The sequence below is a fragment of the Lipophrys pholis genome (assembly GCF_963383615.2).
Source record: "Lipophrys pholis genome assembly, chromosome: 8".
In the NCBI taxonomy this organism is placed as follows: domain Eukaryota; kingdom Metazoa; phylum Chordata; class Actinopteri; order Blenniiformes; family Blenniidae; genus Lipophrys; species Lipophrys pholis.
The window spans coordinates 25,231,793-25,258,837 of record NC_137630.1 but is presented as its reverse complement, the minus strand read 5'-3'; the positions used below and the strand labels follow the sequence as shown (position 1 = coordinate 25,258,837).

Sequence of the window (27,045 nt, the reverse complement as noted above, 5' to 3'; positions counted from 1 at the left end):
GGAGTACTTTAATGAGTATGAGGCACAGAATGAAGGCGCTGGCCCTTATTTATCAAGCAGGTATGCACACCTTCTTTGATTCGGAAAATGACATTTAGTCGATGAAACACTGGAAGGGTGCAGTCATGAGCTTTGAAGAAAGTTAATGCTGTGTTTTGGGATTTTCAACCAGCAGCAAGAAAGTCTCCAAAACAAATTTGAGATCTCACGTCTTGTTCAAAAACAGCTGCCTCGTGACAATTCCTACAAACACAAGACGACCTGTTTGTGTCACACTTACGGACTTTTTAGCGCCGTTTTAATTTTCGCTGAATGCTGAATGCTAATCACTCACTGTCACTGTGTATGCATTTATGCATCCTGTCATTCCCGTCGGTTATAGCATTTTCGATGTTACAACGCTACATAAGTTATTGTCGGCTTTGGTGAAAAATAAAGACTCCTTGAATATATCATATTGAATTTTTCTCTAAACTTGTTGGCTGTTGAAACAAACTGTCTCACTTCTTCTTCAGGCAGCAAACCGGGTCATTCCATGAGGCAAATTCTATAACCAAAATGCAAATAAAACCCACATTAATCATTTCCACCGCAGCTTGAGGATGCACGACCCTGAAGAGAACAATTTGTGGCTGTAAATCTCTCTGAAGTAGCTCAGATTACTCATTAATCTAACGACATAATACTGCTGTATGCCTACCTACTTTCCTTGACTACCCTCACCTTTAATATAGAAAAAGTTAATTCTACTTTGCTGCTTTTGTTCTCCACATTTTGATGAGTTCACCTGTACTAATTGGGATATCTTGCCATGGGACTTGGTTTTGTAAAGCAAAATTACATAGTCCAGAAAAGTGATATTCATCAGAATGAACATTTCCACATCTTAATCAGAGAACAGTGGAGAGCTGAGAGGGAAACGGCCATCAATGCCACACAAGATCAACCATCCTAGAACAGAGGAAAAGGGCTCAGACATCACTTTTCCTTACTGTGCTGTGCACACCCTTCAGAAGAATGAACAGCTGTTCAAATAGAAATCATCTATTTAATCATCTAGTTTAATTTAAAGCCTAAATACTCTAGTCTAGATGATGACAATGTTGTTGTTTTTTCATTCTTTTGCATTTCATTACTCTCTCAAACTTAATGACTTGAGTCATCTTTTCAAGTAAAGAAAATAAATAAGCTGAATTACTGAAATAAATATAGGATATTTGACACATAAAAATAACTTTTCCTGTCATTTTGGCTAAATAAAACCATAATGTTTGTTCTTGACATAGGTTGTGATAGTATGGCGCTTAAACAACATCGCCTATTCAACCAAAGATCGAGGCTATTTTACCATGTCGCTGTCCTAAAGAACTAGCCTGGACAAAAAAACAAAAACAAACAAAAGTCATCAGGAAGTTGTTGATATTGTAGGTGGACTTATTGGATGTGTTTTATTCTCATCTATAGAAGTGAGGCTTTCCCCAACTGGTACTTTTCCGAGCTCCAAGCTTCATGAATGCACCATTTCTATACGTATAATCCCAGCGTTCATCTGCTAATCTAATTACTAAATTTAACAAAGGTGTTCAAAAGTGCATGATAAATAAGGGCCGATAAATCTGGGACGCTCCAAGCATGCAATGTCGAGTCTCCGAGTCCTGGCTGACATTTATGACGTGAGATGTAAACCGTAAATATATTCCATGGCAATCTGTTTGTGTTTGAGTACTCTTTATTCAGCAGAGGGTAACCTGGTGGGTAATGGTCCAAAATGACTTCTCCACTGTGAATGACAACCATGACAAATGTTGCATTCCATAGACAACACAGCACAGTACACGTGATGCTCCCATAAGCATGCTCTGGGACTGTACACTAGGTTTGCAAGATGATGGTGTCTTCATCATTATTATGAAACTTTGATAAAACAACTGGGGTGACCCACTGCTTTATTTCCACGCGTTTCAGATATGGTTAGTTCTTGTGGGAATACTGAGTGTACCGTCGTAAGGCATGTACAGTTTGAAGAGTACTGCAGCTTTCAACTCCAATGACACGTGTAACCAAAAATAATTAATATAGTTCTTTTTTTGTGTTTTTTTGTACTTTTAATATATACTGTTTTATCTTGTCAATTGCATTTGACAAAAACAGATCACTTTTTTTTTCCCCGTTTTTGTTGAAATGAGACAAACAAGTCAGCCTCAGGGAGAACTGATACTGTGTGCTATACACTTCAGAAGAAAAACATACTGTAATCTCCAGCTGGTTCACTCAGACGTCATCTGGAAACATCATCAGTCAACACTTGCTTGTCTCAGAAAGGGTGGGAAGAGGAAAATTAACCGTCCAGACTCCCTTACATCTCCCGTCTTCCTCGTGCATAACCTGCTAATTCCTCATAAATTGGCCTTCAAGCCTTCACCTGATTCCCGACAAAAATATGACATCCTTTGGAGTGAACAATTCCCATCTTTCCACCCTGGTCCCCTCTGCTGTAGCAGCTTGAAAGTTCTCTGTTGTGTCTCCAGTATTTCCAAGAATCCGGTGATTTCTCTTCAGGCAGGCCCTCGCCCCTCGTCCACGGCTTCTCTACATTAGATGGCATGGTTACTGTAGCTTATGTATGTCTGCTTCGAGGCCAGCACTGTAAATGGAGACGGAGGGAAAAACCAGAGTTAAAGTGAATTCGATGAGATACAAATAGCTCTGAAATGAATGTCCTCACGGTTGGGATTCAGATTGATGGTAAACTCTTTGGATGGCTTCCTTAAGTGGCTGTTGAATTGTTGTCATATTTGATTTAAATTGAGTTGAACAAGACAATTTTGAATAAAAATATTCGAGCGATGCTTGTAAGGTCAATTTGAATGTTAATTAAAAAACGTATCAACATTTGCTAACCTGTAAATTGAAGATTTGACTAAGCACTGCATCGGTATAAATTGACCTTCTATTTGCATTTCCTAGTTTTAGTTCATTTCTTCAGCCTAAGTGTCACAAATGTTCCTTTGCGCTTATAAATTTTACTTAGAGCTCCAGGTTTTATGACATTTTTCTTCATGTTCTGTTTATGTTTGCAGCTCCTCGATAGAGGAGGTGAAGATATGTTATAGCTTCTGACGTAAAAGCCTTATCCATTTTCTCTTGTAAAAACATTACGTGACTCGCTGCTGGAGCTGTAGCCTGGATCTATATTATATTCTTCTGGTTCAATCAATCATCATCTACAACATTTCAAACTATTCTGAATATCAACATCCTGTCATGTGAGCTCGTAGGAAAGGATACAGTCATTGTGTCAAATCCAGAAGATAATCTATCACGGAACGTAATCCAGGCCAAACTGCATGTACTTCATCAAAATGTAAAAAACACGTCTGTCTCATTGTTATTGTTTTTGCAAAGCTAATTACATGGTATGTGATTTTTGAGAAAAGATTTAAAAAAAATCTCTGATATCAACATCCTAAGATAGCCAGTCTTAAATAGGAAATTATTTCCAAAAGTGAAACCTAGGAATTAATGAGATTTTTGCTTGAATAATCACCAAAGTGATTTTTGAGTTATCGTAACTGTTTCAATCCTGCTGTATGACATGTCAATTAATCTGCTAATGTGTTCAGCTCTGAGCTAGATTTCTACTGTTAACAATGCAAACATCTTAACAACGTATCATCATGAAATGGGAGGTGGTGCAGTTGCAGTCAGAGAATTGGGTTTCAGGTGTGTGTGTGTGTGTGTGTGTGTGTGTGTGTGTGTGTGTGTGTGTGTGTGTGTGTGTGTGTGTGTGTGTGTGTGTGTGTGTGTGTGTGTGTGTGTGTGTGTGTGTGTGTGTGTGTGTGTGTGTGTGTGTGTGTGTGTGTGTGTGTGTGTGTGTGTGTGTGTGTGTGTGTGTGTGTGTGTGTGTTACTGCAGCGTTCAATTCAGTCAAAGTCTCTATCACAGCTAAATTACTTCCAAAATTGTGTCCAAAATGCAAAAAGCCACCAAGCACAATGCACTTTTCTTCTTTTTGTAACCACATGCAAACATCTGAGACAGCTCTGTGCATCAAGCAAAGCATGCGGCAGTCAGTGCAGGAGCCATTTTGAATTTTAAAGCGTTTCAGTCGTAAAATACTGTGAAGGCAATATGTGATCCGTCTTGGCACTATAAGTGTTGTCATCAATGTTTGATAACATTTCTCATTATTCTTTTACATTCTTTTCATGTTTCATGGAATTCTATATCAGCTGCGAATAAAACACATGAGACAGATGACCGGCGGGCCGACCACGGTGACCAAAACACGCCCAAAATGCTACTCCAATGTGACTGTCATACATACGGTACCTTTTGTGCACGTGTGCTTCATGCTTGTCTGCACACATATGTCTCTCTGCAAGTTGAGGCGCAGTGTATTTGTGTGTGTACCAGTTTTTTTTTTGTTTTTTTTTTTAATAAAAATGTCCACAGCGAGCATGCTCGGTGCTGGTAATCACACGACCAATCTGCCAATCTCTCCGCAGCAGCCTTGGCTGATTGAATATGTCGGAGGGGATGAATCCAATCAGAGGACAGCTCAAAGCCAGAGTCGGGGCCAAGGTGCTGCCGAAGAGAGATGTGTAATGGTAAACGCCTCTGTATATTTGTCAGTGCCATGTTGGGTGTGTGAACGGGGGCGGCATTCTCGCCATTTCATCCACAGCATCTCATCCAAGAGAAGCATTGATAAATGAGCCTTATTTGAATATTTATGTGCTGCGAGGCCAAGATAAAGAATAGATGGTCCAGAAAGAATTGGAGCTGGCAGACCCATCTGTCTTTTCCTGTTCACTCTTATTGTTGTTGTTGTCCCATTACTGCAAATTCCTTCTTTTGTCAACAGGGAAACAAATTACAGGGGACACATGGCTATCGCTTGTCTCCTACACTCAGGCAGAGTGGTGTCATCTACCCACATTAACAGGCTTTACCATGCTGATTGGCCACTTTACAGTGTCGCACGCCAGTTTCATTGGACCAAGCTGAGGCCTGTTGGTCAAGGGGTGGATATGTGAGGGCGCGATTACACCGCCTTGTGCCATTCATTTTCGCCAGGGGGGCAGCTGCAATGCTTTTGTGCGTAGTATAGGCAGGCAGGGGTGTTGTAGTGAACATTAGCAGAGATTAACAGGAAAAATGTGGTCACAGTTAATAAAGAAAAGAAAAAAAGAATGAAGTCAATGTCCACTCAGGTTACCTGGGAGTCTAAAGTCCCTCACAAGGCTCCCCTCCCTCAACACAGTCTGACACATAAGCACAAAGAGCAGATGTTAGATTCACAGTTCAAACCCAGTGGTGAGATGCAGGACCTATAAATGGACTATATAATTGGCTGAGATATAACAACTCCATTCTGAAGCAGACCAAAAGGCATACATGTATGTGTGGGTGCAAACTTTTTGGTCCTAATAGACATCATTGTATACTGTTCAGCTTGTCAGAGTATAAAATCAGGACCTTCAGTAATCAGAACATGTGGGGTGGCCTGATTGGATTTAAGTCTGCTCCCACACAGGGACAGCCCACTCTAACAATTTATCTTGGTGATTGAAATATCCTCTCCTCCAGCACTGAGCTACACTTCTTTTTGTCCCTTTCAAAATCAGAATAGTGTGGGCACCCTGTCACACCTCCCGATTCACAAATCCACTGTGGCGAGAGTTGGTGAGAGTGGAGCTGTTATGCTGCTCCGTGCATTTAGAATGCAGAAGGAGCCAAGTGAAACACAAAAGCCACTTCTTGCCTTCTTCTTCAAACACTTCTTGATTAGCAAATTCCATAGATTTATCATGCAAAAATCTATTAATGTAATAAACTGAAGCCTGTAACATATAAGTCATTTTACGTTTTTGGCTTTTGTGTTTTTGCACATTAACACCAGATTATAATTATTAAACAGAGGATAAGTTCTTCTCTTGGTTTGGAGAAGTCTGCTTCAGTGAAGTAGAAGCCAGTGTACCGTTGCATCCATACACTTTATCTCAGTTTCCTACAACAGCCCTTTGCCTGTTCCGGTTGCAACTTCAGCCTGACAGAACATAAACAAGCCTGGCAATGAAAGTGTCTCTCAGCTGGAGAAAGTTTTCAGCCATGTCGCGCTGGACGGCTTCCTCGCTTGCACTGCGACTGCTGTGAGTGTTATTGGGGTTGGAGCTTGTTTTGTTGTTTCCTCTCCTCTCATGAATGTTTTTAACTTGTGCCACACAGCCAGTGGAAGGACGCTCTGCTCACACGGAGATTATCTCATCCACTGCTCCCATGCCGTGTTAGCGGTGACATCCTGACACTGATCAAAGTGGAGGACATGGTTAAAATTTCATGCCACTGTCTTCCCCCAGCGCTGGTAATCAGGTGGGAGCAAAAGCTGCAACATCACGCTGGCATTTAATGATGCCACACCGCAAATGAGCACGAAACACATTAAAGAAAAAAGGACTTTTCTTATATAAAAAGCAATTTATAACTTCTTCGATCCAGCAAATATAATTGTGAATGTCACTGCAGCTCTGATGAAAAACGATGGGGGACTAAAGGACAATAGACAAAAGGTTAAACATTTGCGTATTGGTTGGAATATAAAACCAGCTTTTTTGTCTGTGAAGGGAGGGTCATCTAATATTCAGTTGAGTTCTGCATGGCAACAGCACGGAGGCTTTACTAACCAAAGGATCCACAGAAGCCTGACTGAAACAGTCGAACGTCAAGCGCACACAACGAATGTTGACTCAGTACCCGGTTACATGACAACGTTTCAAGTGAAAACGCATTGTTTTTGCACTTTTGTTTCAGAAATGTTTCACAATTACGTGGCCACATTGCGACATCTGTTTGCACTTAGACAGCCGAAATTGCCGAAAACTATGTAGTTTTCCTGTAGGGCCACTAGTGGGTGCTGTTTGTGTGTCTCCACATATGATCCAGATGGTGTAGAAAATGTACATTGTATTAGAAAAACGCTTTTACATTCATGAGAAAACAGCACACACTGTCGTAGTGATCATAGTGCGGATGGGCAGCATCAACATTTTAGAAAAGTTGTGTTTTCCACAGAAATTGAGTAGGAGCTTTTTAATGCAGTCCCGTTTTAAGTAACTCTGTGCACCATTGTCGTGTGAACGGTCCGCCAAATTGCTACAAAACTTTTCCGCTTTCACTTCAAGACATTGTTGTGTAAACGAGGCCTTAGTGATCATACCAAAGAGAATGAGAAAACAGTTGGAAGGACTGGATGTTGTTGTTGACAAGCTGTTGAAAGTCTTAGTGAGGATGATGCTCTATGGGAGGAGCAGGTTGAATTGGACCGAGAGAGCAACGATAGCTGGAAACCAGCAAGGCAGAGGAGCTGTGTGAGGAGGAGGCTGAGGAAACTGCAGAGGTTTTTTTTTTTTTTTTCAAAGCTTGTAAATAAAGATGAAATATCTGTGAACTTCAAGGCTTGCATACACACACAGATGTAAATGTGTGTGCTTTTGTGTCTTTTGTGTACTTAAGAAAAACACAAAGAAAAAAACAGTAACTTGTTTATCGTCTCCAGCTCATCCTATGGCACTGAAATCTCCAGTTTTTTGCTTTATTTTTTTCTCTGGTGTTTTCTCCTTTGTTGCGACAGTCGGCGAGACACTAACCTTGTGTTTCAAGACTTTCACAGAGTTCAGACTTGGCCTCTCCATTGGGCCTCAGGCCACCTTTAGGGTTGAACTTGTTGGACATGGTGGCTGCGGTGACCACTGCCTTCAGGCTGCGCTTGCGCTTGGGTACATTCTGCTCGGGATGGAAGAGAACAACGTAGACCTTCGGCATGTAGAGCATTCCCAGAGAGACCGACGCACTGAGGCTCACAGAGATGGTGAGCGTTGTGGTCTGGATGTACATCTGTATTATGGAAGAGACGGTGGAGAGAAAAATATAAAAAGCATTATTTGTTAAAGCTGCTCAGAGAGATGGGGAGTGATGTTCTAGTTTTATTCTCAGGTTAAGTTGAGTGCACAATAATGAAGATGGTGTCGCTCATAGCCTGCACTGTTTGAGCTACAGAACAAAGAGACTGTGTCCTACATAGAAAAAGAGGTTCTTCTAGTGGATGCTTTAAAAGAAGCTCTGACACTATGTGACTCAAGTAATTTGTAGAAAGTACTGAGGAGTGATTCCGTGACAAACGCCTCTTCTTATCGAGAAAAATGGGATTAGGACAGCGCACAATTACCACATAACAAGACATGATGGCAGAAAACAGCGTCCTTAAATATATATTTTTAATTGTCATCGCTCCTGAGCTCTTCCCTCGTTGATGTGTTTATTTATGATACACATCTATTAGAAGAACCCCCTGATGTGTGACTATGTAGTCTGTATATAGATGTTTTTACCCTGAGGTTTTAGACAACAGCATAAGGACTGTGTGTTCTCTGAAGCCAGTGACAGCTGCAACTCACAGCTGGGTAGAAGATATATAGCTACAGGCAACATCGAGGGAGAGGAGAGAAAGATCCTACAGCATATTAAAAGTGCCTGCAAGTGATTTTTCATTTATGATAATCATCCGTGAACTTGTACATAACCCATCTATGATGTCGGGAAAGTAATGAGTCAGACAGGGGCTGTAAAAATGTAATATTTAGATCATCTCTGACACTGATAACATCAAACTCTACTGAAGGATCACAAACTCCAAACATGTTAAAAACTGCAGCTTCATGAACAATTAACATCTCTCAGAGTAACTTTATTGTTTCGCAGTGATCATATTCCATCTTTGCACTGTACTGCGGAGTAAAAAAGAAACATAAATTAGAACAAAGAGGGAGAAGAGAACAGCTGACTTTGCCTCCTCTGAAGTTGATGAACACGAGGAGATGAGTGTGTATTGCAAACGCAGCTGGGATAAATCCTTCAGAGAGATTTGCCCGGGGTTTCGTCTGACATTACATTTACAGACATCACCAGCGACTGAGTTGCTTGACATGGGAATAGCCAACAGGGCTGTGAACCACATGCCACCAGTTATGGATGATGTTTCCCATCATGTAGTTGTGACATATGGTGTTTGTTTAGCGAACTTGTACAACATTTGCCTAGGGATTGTTATTTACAAATCTCCACATTGCCATGGCTATCAAAACTTAATGTAAATGCTGGCTAGTGTTTGTTTTAAGAAATGATTATTTAAATCAGATGGTAGAGGCAGGTTGGTCAGGACTTTCTTGCTCAACACAGATAAATTCCCCCCTTTATATAACAAAATAATGAAAATATATATTTCAAGAGTAACGACTGATAAAAAACTGGAAGCACTGGTGCCAATTATATACACACTTTGAAATTTGTACCTTTTCGAAAAAAACAGAAAGACATAAATTCTGTAGAAGGTAAAAATACAACAAGTTAAGGAAAAAAAGAAAACATAAAGTTCCTGTTATATAAGCAATTATTACAACAAACTCTTATGTTAACAGTCGCCATTGTCATCTATGAGTTCCCGCCTCTCCCTTATTTGTCCTTCCCAGCAAAGAAATGTTATTTCTGCCTTTCAACCATAAAATTACCAAACGTAGTTTTGACCAGTCGATTTCTGCTGCCTCAGCTGAGCCATGCTTCTGTTTGCATACGAGACGCAGCATTTTGTCGAGGCCTTCGGTCTGTTCAAAACCGTAGAAAAAGTGAATACCATGACCTGTAGCTCACCACTATGATCTATGTTGATGCAATAAACAAAAGCTATAGAGAAGTCACACAGAAATTAAGCTCCCTCAAGCCATGTCAGTATGGGGAAAAAAAGAGATGTCAGTGGAAGATGGAAGTGATGGAGCCCTGTGTTCCATCAAACTGAAAATGGTACATGAGCGTTCCTCTGTGATAGAGGGGGAGTGTTGTAATCTCCTGAGAAGATTACACGTGGCCCGGGGTGAAGTCGGAACAATATTGCGAGCCCTGTGCAGTACAGAGAGGAGTCACTCTGCCAGGAGAGCCAAGACCCTTGTCCACTTCCATCGGCCTTGGTGACATAAATTTTCCCTGACATGCCGAAATGATTGCCAATCTGCTCCGTCGACACAGTGAGGGAACGGAACTCGGGACAGAAGCCATTATGAAGTAGGCTTTTTATTTATTTTTTATTATTTTTCTTTCTGCTGCATTTGGGATTGCTCCACGTTGGTGTAGTGGTTAGCACTTTTGCCTTACAGCCACAAGTCTCCAGTTTAACTCTGGGACAGAACCTTTCCTGACATTTACTTGTTCTCATTGTGTATGGGTTGGTGTTCTCCAGGTAATGTAGCCTGCCTTCATTCTATAATTCAACAACATGCATGTTAGAGTAATTGGGGACCTTACATTTCCCCGGCAGTGATTGTCGGTCTCTGTGCTAGTCACAGAAAACACTAGTGACCTATCTAAGATAGACCACGCTTTCTGCAAGATGTCACCGTAGAGAGCCTTCAGGTACCCATGAATCAAACTTTTTAGGAAGTTATAATAATGGACGGATGCTCCATTTGGGCATTCCTGGTCCAGAGTCGGTTACTTAAATACAAAGAAAGAGCCCACTTTTACCAATTCATAGGGAAAAATATTATTTGAATCAAATGCGTAATTAATTTAATGAAATTATTCATTACATGTCATAAATTGAGAATGGCGTGATGGAGCATTCATTTATACTGCTGGTCACTCAATGCCTGACGTTTACATGTTCTGTGTGTGTGTGTGTGAGTGTGTGAGTTTTCTGTAGGTACTTTGGTTTCCACCATGTAAAGCCATGCATGTTAATGTGACCCTAGAATGCCCTTGGGTGTAAATGTGTCTGTAATTGTCCATCTCTCTGTGTTAGACCTCCTAATGAATAGCCATCTGTCTCAAGTAGAGGCAGGCAAATACTATTTGTATTAATAGTTAACAAAAATTGATAATTAACAGTGTTTATAAGGCAACGCTTAGTAATGAATGGAAATGATACCATTCATCTGGGAGAATAAAAGGAAATTGGTTTTCTAAAAACTCCAGAAAATACAGTTGCAGGGCCTCACTGTGATAGTTTGTGATGGTTTTTGATAGTTTTTCTCTCTGGAGATTCATTTTGAGGCATACAATATGATGCCCTTCGGTCTTATTATGTGATTACATCGTAACAAGTATTTGATTTGTGAGTTGCAGTTGGATTACATGCAAAGCCAGTTTTAATTTCCTCTCTCTGTTTCCATCTGCTCCTCAGAAACAAGTGAAGGACGTCATTATACTTGACTCCATACATGGCAGCGGTTGTTATGGACGGTCCTGAAAATTGCATTTTTGAAGATTTATATCACAAACTAAAGATCAACAGGGGCTCGTTCCTTTTTGTTCTGTGAAGTTTAGGTGTTACATGTGCACACTTATCTACGTCCTTCTTTTTATCACAGACACCGCTATGTTGATGATTGTCCAGAGGCAGCTTTAGTTTGTTATAGTACAAGGCCACTGCATCATTATACTGATGCTTCTGTTACAATTTGTAGCGTGACTTCACTGCTCTCTGCTTTCTTAATGTACATCTGTGTTGCGGGAACACAAAATTAGCAGTTGTTGGAGGTAATTTGTGATTCACTTTCAACTGACAAGAAACATCAACAGCCTCTGTAATTTTGTGCTACTTCACAGACATGCTTTATCCATTTCCCTGTGTGCATGAATGTGCAGTGATTGACTACTTAGTATTCTAACGTAGAGAAGCTGAATCCACGCACACACAGGAACACAATTAGAGAAAACATACCCTTGCAAACTTGAGGTGAATGAATTATCCTCACAAGCCGGCTCTAAAAGCCTTGTAATCCTCAACGTGGAGCACAAAGCCCATCAGCTCATGATGGATAGTGGCAGCATCCACAAACACAAGAGGGTGATGCTATACAACAAACAGAATTTGAGTGGTCCTTTTCTTTACAATCACGGGGGCAGGAAATATAGAACAACACCAAATGAACACGTGACATCTGACATGCATAAGCGAAGGGAACTGACCCGCTGTCATTCTTCCTTTTGTAAAAAAAAAGTAATTTCTGAAGGTTCGGCGAGTGCGTCTGTAATCGTATATAGAGATGTAAAACTGTGAGCATAAGGCTCAATTTGTGCCTTTATGTTCTCAACTCATTTTAAAAGCAACAGTTACCTTCTCTGCTGATTGTGAGGTTCCAAAGAAGATGGGGATGAAAGCGAGCCATACGATACAGGTGGTGTACATGGTGAAGCCGATGGGCTTGGCCTCGTTGAACGTTTCGGGAACGCCTCTTGTCTTGATGGCGTAGACTGTGCAGGTGACCATCAGCAGCATGCTGTAACCCAGCAGGCAGATGAGAGACAGGTCCGATATGTCGCATTTCAAAACGCCGCGGGCCGTTACGGGATTGGTTGTGCGCTGGTCCTCGTAGTCGATGATGGCTTGCGACGGGTCAACTCCAAACCAGATGCACACTCCAAGAAGCTGCACCGATATCAGGCTGAATGTTATGACTAACTGGGAGGCTGGGGAGATAAATCGAGGGGCACTGACTGACATCTTGCCCTGCTCAAAAATCCTGTAGATCCGATTTGTCTTGGTAAGCAGGGCTGCATAGCTTATACTCATACCCAGGCCCAGGAAAATCCTCCGCAGGGAGCAGATAAACACATCGGGAGTGGAGATCATGAGAAATGTTGTAGCATAGCACAGGAAAATACCTGTTAGCAGGACGTAGCTCAGCTCTCGACCCGATGCCTTGACAATGGGTGTATCGTTGTAGCGCACAAAGGTGACAACCACCAGAAGAGTGGCCATGATTCCCAAGACAGCAATGAGGACAGGGATGACCGCCCATGGGGAGCTCCACTCGAGCTTGACAATGGGAATGGGAACGCAGCCAGTGTGATTCTCATTGGGCCGCAAGTCAAAACGGCACATCTTGCAGGTGAACGTGTCGGCCTGATACTGGTAACCGTCACAATTCTCACAGTGCCAACAACAAGGAATCCCCTTCACTGTCTTTTTGCGCTGCCCAGCACGACACGGTTGGCTGCATATTGAAGACGGCACTTCCTGAGTTCCACCAGGCCACTGCATCTCATTGGTCTGGAAGAAAACAGAGGTTTATTTCATGGCGACCTTTACCTACAGCTTTCTGTGCAAACCTTCAAAGGTCAGTGCAGCAAGAATCTTGACACAGTAATTGCATATTGTTAGAAATCACACAATACACTGCAAAATGCATGAGGACAGAATTCAATTAGCACTTGCTAGATTAGTTTTCACAAACAGAGGTGCATGACGGAGTGAACAAAGTGTAAATAGGATATTTACCATATGAAAGTGATATTTTTTTGTTATTTTTTTTTATCTTTTTTTTTTATCATTTTATCATTTAATTTTATTGTGTGAACCCATTCAAATTTAGGTCAATGGGAAATGAGGTTGTGACTTAATTACTTACAAGCAGTTTAACGTTTGAAAGACAAAGACACAAGCAGATTAGAGTTGCTTGGCGCTGCAGCCACAGCAGAGCAGTGCAGGGCAGCCTCGTGTGCCTGCGTTGTTGCATTGTCAATGGTGTTGTGTAATCCAGAAAATACATGATTATCAATGTCAAACAATTCTCCTGAATAGGTAATGATCGTTGATTGTGTCGAATAACATTCTGTGTAGAATTCTCGATCCGCCTTGGAGGTGTCTGCCATGTGAGAGATGCTTGTAAGTTGATCTGTGTGCAACATTAGTTCAACTCTGGATGTCTACAGTAATCCAATATCATACCTACAGTGTGTGAACCATTGGGAGGAACACCTCGGGGCTCATGTATGATGCATAACAACAAAAATGATGCATTGATGCAAACTCTTTTTCCTCATGAAGTTTAGCATTTTTGAAACAAAGCATTCATTGGTATCACATTGGTGCTCCATGCAATATGTTTATACTGGGCAGGACACTGCTGGTAGTGTATCAGTAATGGTGGCAGATGTCAGAATACATGACCTTCACACAACACCACAATTAAGAGTGGAATTGTTGGCTATATACTGCCGCTGTGGTGGCCTACATCATCTGTCAGCCACTCTACATGAATTCTGAATACCTACCAGGTAACAGAAGATTTGACATTAATGGCATTCTGTTGTGTGATGCCCTATAAGGCTGGACAATGGGGAAAAGGTATTCAGCATAAATGTTGATCACTGTAATATGGTTTGAGGAGGTGCATTATTAGAGCCAGTAAATGTTTGGTTGCACGTTAGATATCTTGGACACCGTCGAAGACGATTCACCTCAAAGGGAAGAATAGCTTTTCAGATCACTTTGACTTTAATCTGACGAAGGGTTCGCTTCAAGGCAGCTCTTTCTTGTTTATAATTGTGTATCTTTCCACAGGACTTGTGGTCATGGATTAATTTTTTCCAAGTACTGCAGCTTCAAGTTTCAGTTTTAAAGCCTTATGCTATATTTATTTTTTTCTCATTGAAAACAATTGAGCAGAACAGGTGATGGCTAATAAGTGATTTCTGATTAACCATTCTGCTTTACCGTGACACCACAAAACCGACAGTGCAAAGTCGAATATTCAAACTGTCCATACGTCCAAGTGGAGCTGATCAGTCCAGTCACCGATAATCTTGTACTCTGTGGTGTTGTTCATGATCTGGTATTGGTAGATTTCATAGCGACCAGGAGCATCTCCATTCACGTTGAATACCACCGGCGTGCCAGCAATTCCTGCAGACAGGGAAGAAAAAAAAAAAAAGTATTTTATTGTTGGGATTTAATATAGGGCAAATTGTAGCTAAAAGCAGAACTCCAGTGGTGAAAAACATCACGGTCTTATTCTCTCTGCCCACAGATGAAATGAGCTCACAGTGCTGACTTCACAGCAGTGCTGTTAAAGTGTTAATGATGGGAGCAAAATAGATGTTGACAGGCATGTTGTCCTGGTCGTTTGAGGAGGGCCGTGGCTGCTGTCTGTTCATGTTCCCATATCATTTCACACTCCTTCATTCTGCTTATTGCCCCATTGTTATCCACAAGGTCCCCACTCAGACGGCAAAATAACGACAGCACTGATTTTGATGACCACTTTGAGTCTCTCTCATGTCTCTGCTTCCTGTCTCTCTGCAACTTGTTATAAAAAAAAATATTAAAAAAAAGTGTTGTGAGAAAATGTGGATTTAGTGATGAGAGCCCCCGCCATAAAGCTTCTCTGAGGAAAGGACCATTAATAGCATCCCAATCTGTCTGTTTGCTCCTGCCTTCTGCCAAATTCACTTTCCCTCCTTTGATGAAACGTCCTCAAACTCAGCAATTCTATCACATGTTGAAATGTTGGCTGGAAAATGCAAGAAAATAACGGGATTGGTTAAGTTAAAGAGAAATGAGAACATTTAGATTTTGTGTACAGCAAAATTTACAGCTAATAAAACAAATGACAGTGGTTGTTGAATAACTGAGAAAGGCTATATCTTCAGTCTGGACATTAGGCTGTCTTTCCCAGCACTGCTTGAGAGTTGCAATCCAAAGTACAAAGTGTTTTTTTTTTTTTTTGTATTTACATGTTTTGTTTGCCTTTTAATACGTCACAGTATTGATTGTTGATTGTTGCCAGAACCTGTGTGTCAGAGTTGGTAACCTGAGTCTCACTTTTTTCCCCTGATGTGGATTTGTGTTTGTCAGAAGTCTCATCAAAACCCACAGGATTTAATTGCATTAGTATCATCCACAGGGCATGTCTGAGACAACGGGAGGCAGTCTCTGCAATTATCAAGATTTTCCTGCGAGTCTCAGCGATACAGGCAATTGAGTGGGATGTTTGCTCCTTCTAATTTGATTGCCCTAATCGATTATTTTCACCTCACAACTTGTCTTTGCACATGCACAGCCAGCAAATCGTAACAGCCTGCTTTTATTTATTTATTTATAAACACATTTCTTCTATTAATGAGAAAACTTTTTTTTTTTTTTTTTTATAATTTTTAGTTTTAGTGACATGGGGTGTCTTTGTATGATTGCGATCACTAATTTTCACTTCACGTGAAAAAAATAATAATAATTAAAGAAAAACATGATTAACTTTTTGATATTGCAGTTGAGAAGTCTCAATTGGTCTTAAAACAAATTAATACAAAAACACATGTAAATGGTATACAGATTCTCTAATGAGAGCTGTGCAGGTGGCTTTTAGACACCATTTTCTTTCAGTACAATTACAAGTACATTTCTTCTGCTTTGTTTGTTAAAAAATGCCAAAGCTTTGGCCAAAAACTACAAGAGACCTTCTTTTCTATGGTGTAAAAAGGCCAGTTTATTTACCGTTTAGTTTTGAAGAAGACACAAGGCACAGTGCTGTGGCAGATTATCACTTTGATTAATAAGTCTTTCTAACTGTTTCATACCATCAGAATTTACTGTCCTCTTTCAAATTCATAGTTCCTGAAACAAGGGAGATCCATTATTCAGCAGTATATCGTACATTGTGCACACATAAATTGCAGTCATTTTTATCAGGTGGTCGTAGAGATAAACAATGTTATTTTTACAGTCTATCCGGGGCGGATTTTCTGAAAAATGTTTAATTGCTTGTAGTAGAATTTGACAAAATTACCATATATTGTTTGTGTGATATCCTAAAGTAACATCTAAAACTGTAGACATGTTTCCCAACATTTTACTGTCAGATTTATGCCTAATAAATTATCACATCCTCAGTATATGCGTTAAGTACTGTGGAGCTATTGTTCATGTTGAATGTAGCCAGTTTCCTTCAGCTTTACAGGGATTACAGTGCTAATTCCCCACATCAATAAATTTCAACTTCATCCACTGTGTGTGGTGCTTGTTTTCTGCTCCCTTTAGTAAGTATAGATCCATATGGATAATTCCAGAGTGCACTGGGGATCATATGGATATCCCTGTTGTTCCCCGACAAACCTTTTAAATTCTCCTTTCCTGCAAGGAAAGAGAGTCTTAAAAGCAAAGCCAGCACAGGTTGTTTTTCCCGGTAATGTGTAACATTGATTATTTATTATATTTTTTTTTTAAGCTATCCCTGTTGTAAACCCATTGGCTTCAGTGCTGACAAGCCTTCCAGTAATATGAATAAAGGAATTATTAAAGAAATGAAGCTTGATTCCATAACGCATGCCTTTCATGCAGCACTTTGTATTAAAACTGCAGCAGTGTGAGAATTGATCTATCTTGTAAAACTTAACAAATATGGCTTCAGGATACAAAACCGAACATTTTCTTTTATTTTTTCTTTGCTGGGATTTTACACAAATGAGGGCTGACCTGCTTACATAGTAATAAGCAGACTCGGGAACAGGTAAACAATGTTTTGACTTTGAAGACGAAGCCTACAGTAAAACACTGCTGAGTGCTGCAGAGTTTCCTTTCAGGATCCATTAGAGATGAAAACTAACTGCTACAAACACAAGTGTCAAGTTGAACTTTACTGACCCCAACAATCAGGGTTATGTTGGTTGCAGCATTATTCCAAAAGTCTTGCTTGCTCAATTCATTGCACATGATTTTCGCGGTTTGCTTGGTCACTTCACAGCAAGTTTGAGTTCCTGCATGGAGACTGAACCAATTATATACAGTAGATGCAGCTTCTTGCATCAGCATCATCATCATCATTCCTTCTGTCACGCACACACACACAATTATCAATCATCAAAACTCAGCTTTCACTTAATTTTTTTTATTTTTTATTATTAGTTTTCAGATACTGGTCCTTGATATTTGAGCTGCTCTGTTCTTTGTTTTTCTGCTCTCAGATGACAGATCTGTGTTTGCTACAACATAATAGATAACCCGGACATTTTTTAAACTGCGCTTTTAAATACTTTTTACCTCGTACATGAACATATTGGTGCCTGCTTAATGATACAATTTCTTCCATTATGAAAAAAAACTATTATGAAAAATAACTCTGAACATATGTATTCATTCTTTTGGGAAAATAAGCCCAATTTTGCTGTAGAGCATTTAATTTTTCAACTTCCTCCTCTGCATTTCTTTCAATATTGCTGTGAGGTTTTATGGTACTGAGAAGCCCATTTTACAATTGTGTGACAGATTTGTTAATCTTGTATGTGATTGGCGCCTCATACTATCCTCTGGATGAGCCATGGTTATGAAGCGCAAGCAATGCAGACCAAAGTCAGCAGTGACAGGATATGAATAAATTGGTTGATTGTGGTTTGAATAGTACAATTGTATTTGACATTAGTAAATGGGGAAACAAATCAAGGTTTCACAAGTTGTGAAAACCCACGTTTAAACAGCAGCCTCCTCCCAATGTGGTGATTTGGGTCTAATGACAGTGCTACTCTTATTCTCTTTGTTTACTACAGTGCAGGGTTCCAAAATAACTGCTGCACCCATTAATTTGCCTTGTCATCTCATTCAGACAATTTCTTTTTCAGGCTCAGATTGGTTTTGATCTACTAAAGCTGTACGCATACAGTATATAAACAGATGTAGACTGAATATTGTGCACGCATGTGTATTGACTGTAGTGATGGGGCACACTGTGTCATGTCTGAAACATGCACAAAATAACACCCACTGCCAATATAGCTCAAATACCTTCATGGAGATGGAATATAGGGTGTGTCAACCAGATTGTGCAAAATAGTGTGAGTTTATTCTAATACGTTAATTTTTAATGTGCAACGTAATTTGTAACATCTGAAAACATTTGCACAGATGCTGCAGTGTCGCCGTGGCTTTCATTGGGCTGTAACGTAAGCTATTTTTGTTGTACCCCCTTTTAGGTCTCACAATCTTTTTTTTTTAATATATATAATTGCACCAAGACCTCCATGACATTGCATTTGATTTTGTGCTCATGGATGCTCAGTGTTCTACCCGATCACTCCATGAAACAAACTATTTCCAGCAAATTATTTCCATGTAAACAGGTTCTAATGAACGCAAAACCTCATTTGAATGCTCCTGTTGGTGTATGTTGTCACCCATGATATTATTCTTTATTGATCAACCAAAAAAACTAAACTGGAAGAAGACTGAAAGCACAGTCTGCGTGACAATGTAATCGAGTACATTTTATCCAGGATCTCAGTAACTCAGGCTTCATGTGTTTCATTCCTCTTTGCTAACTTTTATTTGGAAATTCCATCTATGCATCTATCGACTTATGCAATGTAGGGTCTTGGGAGGCTGTAGATGATCCCACCTGACTATTAGTGAGGGCAGAATACACTATGGAGAGGTCATAGACTTAAAAAAATAGTGTAGGAATTCCTACCATTTATAAAAACAGTTAGCACGACCAAGCTTAGGTCACGCAACTCACCTCTGGATGTTTCAGGACTTTCATTAATTTCAAAATGTTCCATAAATGTATTCCTATCATGTACTTAGTTGTGCTGTGGCAGCCCCTCACCCAGTGATCCTAGACTGTAATTGTCAAAACAGTGTAGCAGTTCCTATATAATCATGTGTGGGGGTAGAATAGGTTTTAACTGTACAAAACCTTTTGAGTTGCATTCAGCTTGATTGCATGACCTTCTACTCATCTGTCATGTAATTATCTCAACTAACCAAACATAAGTTCAACTATATTCTGCTTGCAATGTTATGATTATGTCAAGAGCCATTGTGTCATATCCATGCATATGCTACTTATGTTCTCTTGTACATTTTCAGTCTATAATTAATTGTGAATCTTTCTTTTTGTAATAATCATACTTATGTAAAGTTATGCTTTAAATGTAAACCTTTAATTAGATTTTTCTTTAGTTGAGAACTTCTTTATCAAGATCATTCTAAACAACCCATAATTATGATTAGATTAGACTTGCTATTGTTTTAGCAGACTTCAAAATGTGTGGATTCACTGAGTGATAATTCTTCGAATGCAGGTCTTGTGAATGGTACGCTATTTAGTGTTATCTAACAAACAAACAAACCTAATTAAAAAAGTCTTAAGTGCAGCTCTCCCTGGTGCAGTCTCGACATGTTCAGGCCACTGTAGATATTTCATGCTAAAGCCATTATAAGATGATCCCGATGACATTGTAGTGCATGTGTCATAACAAATTAATCATTTTGACACTTCAAGTCCACACAGAAACAGGAAAGACACTCATGCAGTCCACTTCTGAATAATTAGACATAGTATTGTACAGAGGTGGCATAAGGCAGAACATTATAGTTCAGTTCTAACGCTCAAAGTCATATTGATATTAGTGCCTACTGTAGTCTGGGGGTGAAGCCAGTAATATATCGAAAAACAATATTGAAACTAATGCAACCCTCAGAAAGGGAGCAGTTACTTCAATATCTAGGTAGAGACTTATAAATTGCAGGGATCATAGCTTGGATTGTCGCAATACACACAGCGGTGATGTCTGCAGCAAGTGGATTAGCTTCCCTTCTGATGACAAGTTGTATGTTTGTGGCTCCCTGTCCAACACTTTTCTCTCTCTCTTTATCCTTTAAAACCAACTGGGATTTACAGAAAGTTACCACCTTTGATCCTGGGTCTGCAAAGGTTTCTTCCTGTTAAAAATGAGTTTTTTTCCCCTTTCCGCTCTCAACTATGTACAAATCCTTGAGATGAATATGTTGTTATTTGCGCTATGTAAATACGATTGAATTGAATAGTGGCATTAATAGTGGTATTGTAAAAGTAGCAAGAGAGTAAAAATGTGCATTTGATAACATACAGTGCATACCCACAGCAATTAAATTCAGTTTCTTTCTCCCCTTTAAAATTCTACACAAAATATCCCATAACGCAATTTGAAAAACGTTTTTGGAGACGTGTTCACAGCCATTTCTCAATGCTTTGTTGATGCACCTTTGGCAGCAATTACAGTCGACAGTATTTTTGAATATGATTTTTTTGCACACCTATCTTTGGGCAGATGTGCCCCATTTGTCTTTGCAGCACCTCTCAAGCTCCGTCAGGTTGGATGAGAAGTGTCAGTGTGCAGTAATTTTCAGATCTCTCCAGAGATAGTCAATCGGTTTCAAGTCTAGCTTCTGGCTGGGCCACTCAAGGACATTCTCAGGGTTGTAATGAAGACACTCCTTTGATATCTTAGCTGTGCGTCGGGTCATGAAAGGTGAACTCCAGTATGAGGTCCGGAGCACTCTGGAGCAGGATTTCAACCAGGGAGTGTCTGTACAGTGCTGCACTCATCTTCTCCTCCATCCTGACTCGTCTCCCAGGACCTGCTGTTAACAAACATCCCCACAGCATGATGCTACCACCTCCATGCTTGCCTGTTTCCTACAAACATAACCCCTGGTATTCACACATTCATGTGTCTTTTATTAGACTCATGGCAGACGGCCACTAAAAGAGGCTATTATGCTCAATGAGACAGTATCGCGATATATCATGATAGTCCATGCCCTGTGACATGGATCTGCCATCATGTGTTCAACTTTAATGTTGGTTTACACGCGATGAAAAGACTGTAGTTTATACAAAATCAACCACCCAAATACTATTCATTCCTGCTGTTTACTATGTTCCTGCTCTCCTTTATGTCCATTTTTTTTTTTTTTAACTCTGCAGCCCGTGCACTTGCAGCAGGAGATCTCTTGCGTGGGCAATTTAGTGTTGACAAGATAAGGCGGGAAATCTCACAAAGCACAGCTCCCGCGCATCATCAGCTATGATAAAACATGTTGTTCTGTTGGTGATTGTCAACCCTCCTACAGCTCCCGGCTTCTTAAACTTGCCGGGAATAATTCACATTCAGTTGCCTGATAATTGGAGACCACTGTCTCCTCACAAAGGCTCTGCACGAGCATGTCAGTGAAGCTAAAAATAGGACATACACGTTGCCTCAGATATCGCCACACTAATGCCTCCGATTTCTGCAGCTGTCAGATGTTGTTTCTGTGCACATGAAGTGATTTCCTATGATGTTTTTCTACTAAGTGTTTTGCAATTCAATGCTTGGAACATTCCTGGAGTTCAATCGCTTCTCTCTTTTAGATATGAATTTAAATAAACAAAAAACAAACTTGTGCTCAATGTGTGCAGCTTATCAACCGTAAACGGAAGTGGAAACACAAACCTGTGAAGTTGACATTGCGGATGTATTTGAGCAGCAGGGTCCCGTTGATGGTGTCCATCTTGGAGCAGAGGCCAACTTTTCCAGGGCAGAGGTCCTTATGCATGTTATGCAGAGCGTGAGCCATGGCGTAAACAGCGTCTATCACAAACTGGACCTTCCCTTCCTGTTCGTAGGACGAATCTTTCCCGATCCGCTCATGATCTGAAAGACAACAACATGAAAATTACAGCCTCTTTAAACTGCCTGGGTGTCTTCAACCTTCTCGATTGATTTAACATCGCTGGTTTAGTTATACCCAGGTAGCCAGTGGAGACGATTGCAAAGAGAATGGTCTTAATTTTTCTCCCTCGCGTGTTTCTGCTTCCTCCTTCTGGTGTATCATTTCTGTCCGCCCTTTTGTAGTAGTCAGTGCTACTTCACCAGTGAGTGATACAGAAAAGATTAAATACATTTTCATTAATATAGTCTTCCATTCATCAAGAGGTAAAAACAAAAACTAGATCTAATTATTAACAGCGTTCAATCATTTGTTGGTGTTTAATATGTATAATGAAAGTGTAAGTAATCTCATGTGTTACACTAGTTTTGACTTTGACACTATTTTATGAGATTCTTTTTTTATCCTTCTTTTATACCACTTTACCTTAATAACATGACTTTGGGTCATAATAAAGGAAATGAGTTTACTTAATTTAGACATATTACTTCAGTTCTAAATGTTTTTATTATAATCAAGAATAATATTGTTACTAACTAATTATTGCATTCTTACTATTACACACACACCATGTATCACCACATTCTGCGCCTTGATTATAGATATATCTTTTACATATACATCTCCTGTCTGTTTCACTAGACGAGTCGCTGCCGTCTTGAGAGGCAGTTATGACAAGAACATTTATTCGCTGCCTGACGATCAATGAAAAATGTGGGAACAACGATCGCTGGATGTGTAAAACCAAGCTAATGATAACCTTTCAAGAGGACTGATTACTCAATTGTGAAACCGTCTCTTTTTTTTTTTCCTCCTCTTGTTTCATTTTATACAGGAACCAGCACTGAATTGTGCCTGTTCACCGCTAATTGTATGTCTTTTCTTCCAGACATCAATCACAGAATTCCCCGTCACAAAATTCAAAATAGTCCATCATGCAGCCTCCATCGTTTTGAGCTGGTGTGAACGTACTCAATTATTTAGTAAGACTTGTGGTTTCCTTATATGCTTTTCTCAGTGGAGTTAAATGGGCTTCAGATTCCTCTGTGTTGTCATGCAAAGATTTGCATGAACAAATAAGGTTTACCTTGAAATCACATGAAGGTTCATCAGCAATGTGATTTGTTAGTGCAGACAGGACGCCACTCACGGGTTTTTGTTTATGTGAACTTTAAGCGTTATACCCCCCCCCCTGAAGTCACGTGTCCCTCGCATCTATTAATCATGAGCGTGGAGTGTGATAGAGTGGCAGAGGAGGAGAGGAAGACACGGCAAGACGGGCATAATCATTCTTCAGTATTAATGTAATTAGTTATGACAGGTGTACATTCATCATGGCAGGCGTTGTTCTCGGGCTTTGAAAATGTGTTAATCGTCAAACAAGGTTTCGATTAGCAACTTGAGCCTTTTTATTCACCAATGCTCTGCCAGAGAGCGGGAGGACGCTGTTACCGCTTCGAGTCAAATCAGCGAGCAGGAGAGGAACTGCAAGTGTGATCATTTGAGCAATTACATATAAAATCATATTTTTTATATATAATAATGACAAGTGATTGCCTAGAAGTTAATAAGCTCTGAGTGAAAGGTCACAGTTTTGAATCCCACTCAGGGATATATCAGGGAATACTTTCAGTGTAAAACTGCCCATTTGAATGGAAATCATGATTCGTTGTGTGTATCCCAGAACTGAGCAATACAAATTAAAAACTATTCTTTTTTTAAATGATCAAAGTCATTATTTGTGACAGAATACCATACAAGACACTGCTGGCACATAAAGAACAATTAAAGGAAGCAAACTTTGCAAACAGAGTAAGACTGCAAAGAAGTAAAAAAAAAAAAGTATCATATGAAGGCAGGAAGGGTATTTGGTTGCAATTTGCAGTAACTCACAGTGGCGACTTATGTGAAAAGGGAGCAGACACATAAAAGTTTAACAAGAAATTCAAAATGTGGCAGCACAGATTAAAACAGTGGATTGCAATGTATTAGAAAAAAGGAAAGAGTGATGGCGCGTGCAGCAGGGCAGAGTATTCATTAGCATTTCTTTTTGACTCACAGTAATAATATCCCTGGCTTTCTTTGTGGAGTTTGTCTGTTCGACGACCTGCCCAGACCTTTGCTCAAAGTCAGCACCATGCAACACTTAGCTGGATAAAGCGTTGTGGCAGATGGATGGATAAGACTGCTTTTGAATGAAATTTTAGTCATAAAAAAGGATAAAAAAATAAAAAAATAAATAATAATAATAGAAGATACAAACCAGAGGTCCTCCTCACATTTTGCACGCAATGTCCATTTGACTGTTTTTGAGTATCTGCTGTCGTGACTGAGGTTAATGTAAGCAGGTGTATGAAACATACACTAAAGCACTTGCACTAAAGCCCCACGCCGTTTTTTTAATACATTTTTTTTTTAGGCAACCACTGTAAATGCTTTGCTGGTAATTGTGTAATTTCCCTGTGGTGCTTGTGAATACAGATGATAATAACCATTTAGGACCCAGGAGGTCATGTATTAGGGAGCATTTTGCCTCACAGAGAGAAGATTCTTAGTTTGGCTCATTCATTGAGAGGTTTGCATGTTCTCCCTGCGCATGCATGCACTCCAGCTGCCATCTAGAAGTAGATATTCTAAACGCCTCATCGGTGTGAGTGTGTATTGTCTGTGTCTTTGCTTTAGCCCTCTCGTGTAACTTGGAGAACACAGTTAAATATTATGAATGAAGAGATGCATCGTTTTTGATTTATCTGCAAAATCAACTGATAAGTGTCCCTGTGAGGGTTTTTTCCCCCCTATTCATCCCTTGAAGACCAAAATAACACCGAGTTGAGAGAATAATCAGCAAACTAACCCTGCTCACCGATCTCACTTTGTTCCTACACATATTCTAGTGCTGGCACAGCTGTGAAGAAGACGGCTGACGAAACTCATGTGCACTGCTTTACACAGCTCCTATTCAAAATGCATTCATTTTAAGCCTGCCTATTGTGTGCCTGCAGTAGATGGTAAATGTATTTATTGTTCCTTTGATAATGTGTAATTGTCTGTAGTGTAAAGTCCCTTAATTGGCCTGATTGTGACAGAAACATCTTTTAGAAGACACCCTGTCAGAGAGCATATGAATTACAGAGGACTCCAAAAAAACCCAGAGGATAAATGACAAAGAGGACAAGTGATTTTTGAAGGTTTCAGATAACATGTGACACGTCCTCATTCTCTGTGACAGTGTCTTAAGGGCTTATTAAAGTCAAACTAAAAACGCTGACATGTTCTAGTGGAGGTTCTTTTGCATCAGCTCAGTAAATGGCGTGTCACTCTGTTTCCTTGCGTTTTGACTGTTAATGCATTTTTGGAATAATTACTCCCCGCTTTTGTACTCTGCTCGGCAAGAGAAGAAATAACATTTTGGATTGAGTGACAGATGTTGTGAAGCCTCCCATTGGGAAAACTAACTTTATTAAAGGATAAACTACTTCAGTTGTGAAAGTACGCAGACAGACTTTGTCACGTATGTTGAGTAGGTTAGTTTGTTCTTGAATTGACATGAACAATGCACAACATTTCTTATCGTATCTATGCTGTTAAGCACCCATAGGCGAAAAAGCTGAATACACTGTGAACAGGTTTGTAGTCTATTGTGGGCCTAACAAAAAAAAAAAAAAACTACACAATCTCATTAATCTCATTGAATTAGTTCTGATTGTGAGATCATCATTTCTTCTTTGTATTAACAATGTCACCTTCACCTTTGGATCAGATCTGCATTGAATCAGATGAATCATGGGACCCCTGTAGGGAATTGAGGCACATCAATTACCCTCACGTACATATATTCGGATTATGGGAGTTGGCTTGAGGGTTTAAAAACCGATATATTCCATGGGAAAACATGCAAACTCAAGCAAAAAAAAAAGAAAGCCCAATCCCTGAATTAAATGGAGGGTTTTTTTGTCCTGTGTGCATTGAATTTTAACCACTACACCAACGTGCAGCCCTGATGTCATCATCATAATACTGAAAATTTTAATTAGAAATCTGTTTTCATATTAAAATCAAAATAAACCTTTTTTTTTTTTTTTTACTCTGTTCAACTCGAGAGTTAATTGTTTGACAGTTGAGTGATTTGAGTTGCAGCACCTCGAGCTGAAACATCAACAAAACGATTTCAAAAAGGTAATTTTGAATAATAGCTCATGTCAATGATTTGTAATGACAAAAGAAATAAAAGTGTGCCGAGTGACCAGAACCAATCTATTGTGGAGATGTGTGTGCTCTCGTGAAAATTGGCTCCTCTGCGCTTTCACAAGCCTCTACCTAATTATCAAGGAGCTGTTTTGTTGCCCTGACATTTGGTCATAATTATGCACAAATATATAATTTAAATGCTGTTCTTGCTGTCATCAGGGAAGCAATGTTTGACTTTGTATTGTTTCTTTCAATTAAAGTTTAACCTCCATGTTGTTCGACAGAAGCTTGGCCTTTTCATTTGCTCTGCTTGTGGGCAGCTTGGCGCAACACAAGATAATGTAAACCGTGCGTTATGATAAGATGACCAAAAAAAATAAAATATAAAGAAAATGAATGCATGAATCAGATAATAGAATGGAATCACATTTTGTTTGCGAGGCTTGTAAGATCTCGGTGGCTTGCCATTTCTCATCCCAGCAGAGACGCTTTATTTGAACAAGCGCCGGCTCTACACAGATGAATAGGTTTTTGTTTGTCGTCTTTTTATCTATATGCTCTCC

The 27,045-nt window shown here is 39.8% G+C and overlaps 1 protein-coding gene across 1 annotated transcript in view; it reads right to left on the bottom strand.

The window, feature by feature from the left end:
* Positions 1 to 2,594: 2,594 nt before the first annotated feature.
* LOC308113864 (metabotropic glutamate receptor 4-like) overlaps positions 2,595 to 27,045 on the bottom strand; it is a gene marked incomplete at both ends in the record, with an annotated part of 153,376 nt that continues 128,925 nt past the window's right edge. Inside the window, 5 exons of the mRNA XM_080470392.1 lie at positions 2,595 to 2,644; positions 7,650 to 7,896; positions 12,167 to 13,102; positions 14,601 to 14,737; positions 22,078 to 22,278. Coding sequence (XP_080326518.1) covers positions 2,595 to 2,644; positions 7,650 to 7,896; positions 12,167 to 13,102; positions 14,601 to 14,737; positions 22,078 to 22,278 — 1,571 coding nt within the window. The remainder of the gene's footprint in view (positions 2,645 to 7,649; positions 7,897 to 12,166; positions 13,103 to 14,600; positions 14,738 to 22,077; positions 22,279 to 27,045) is intronic.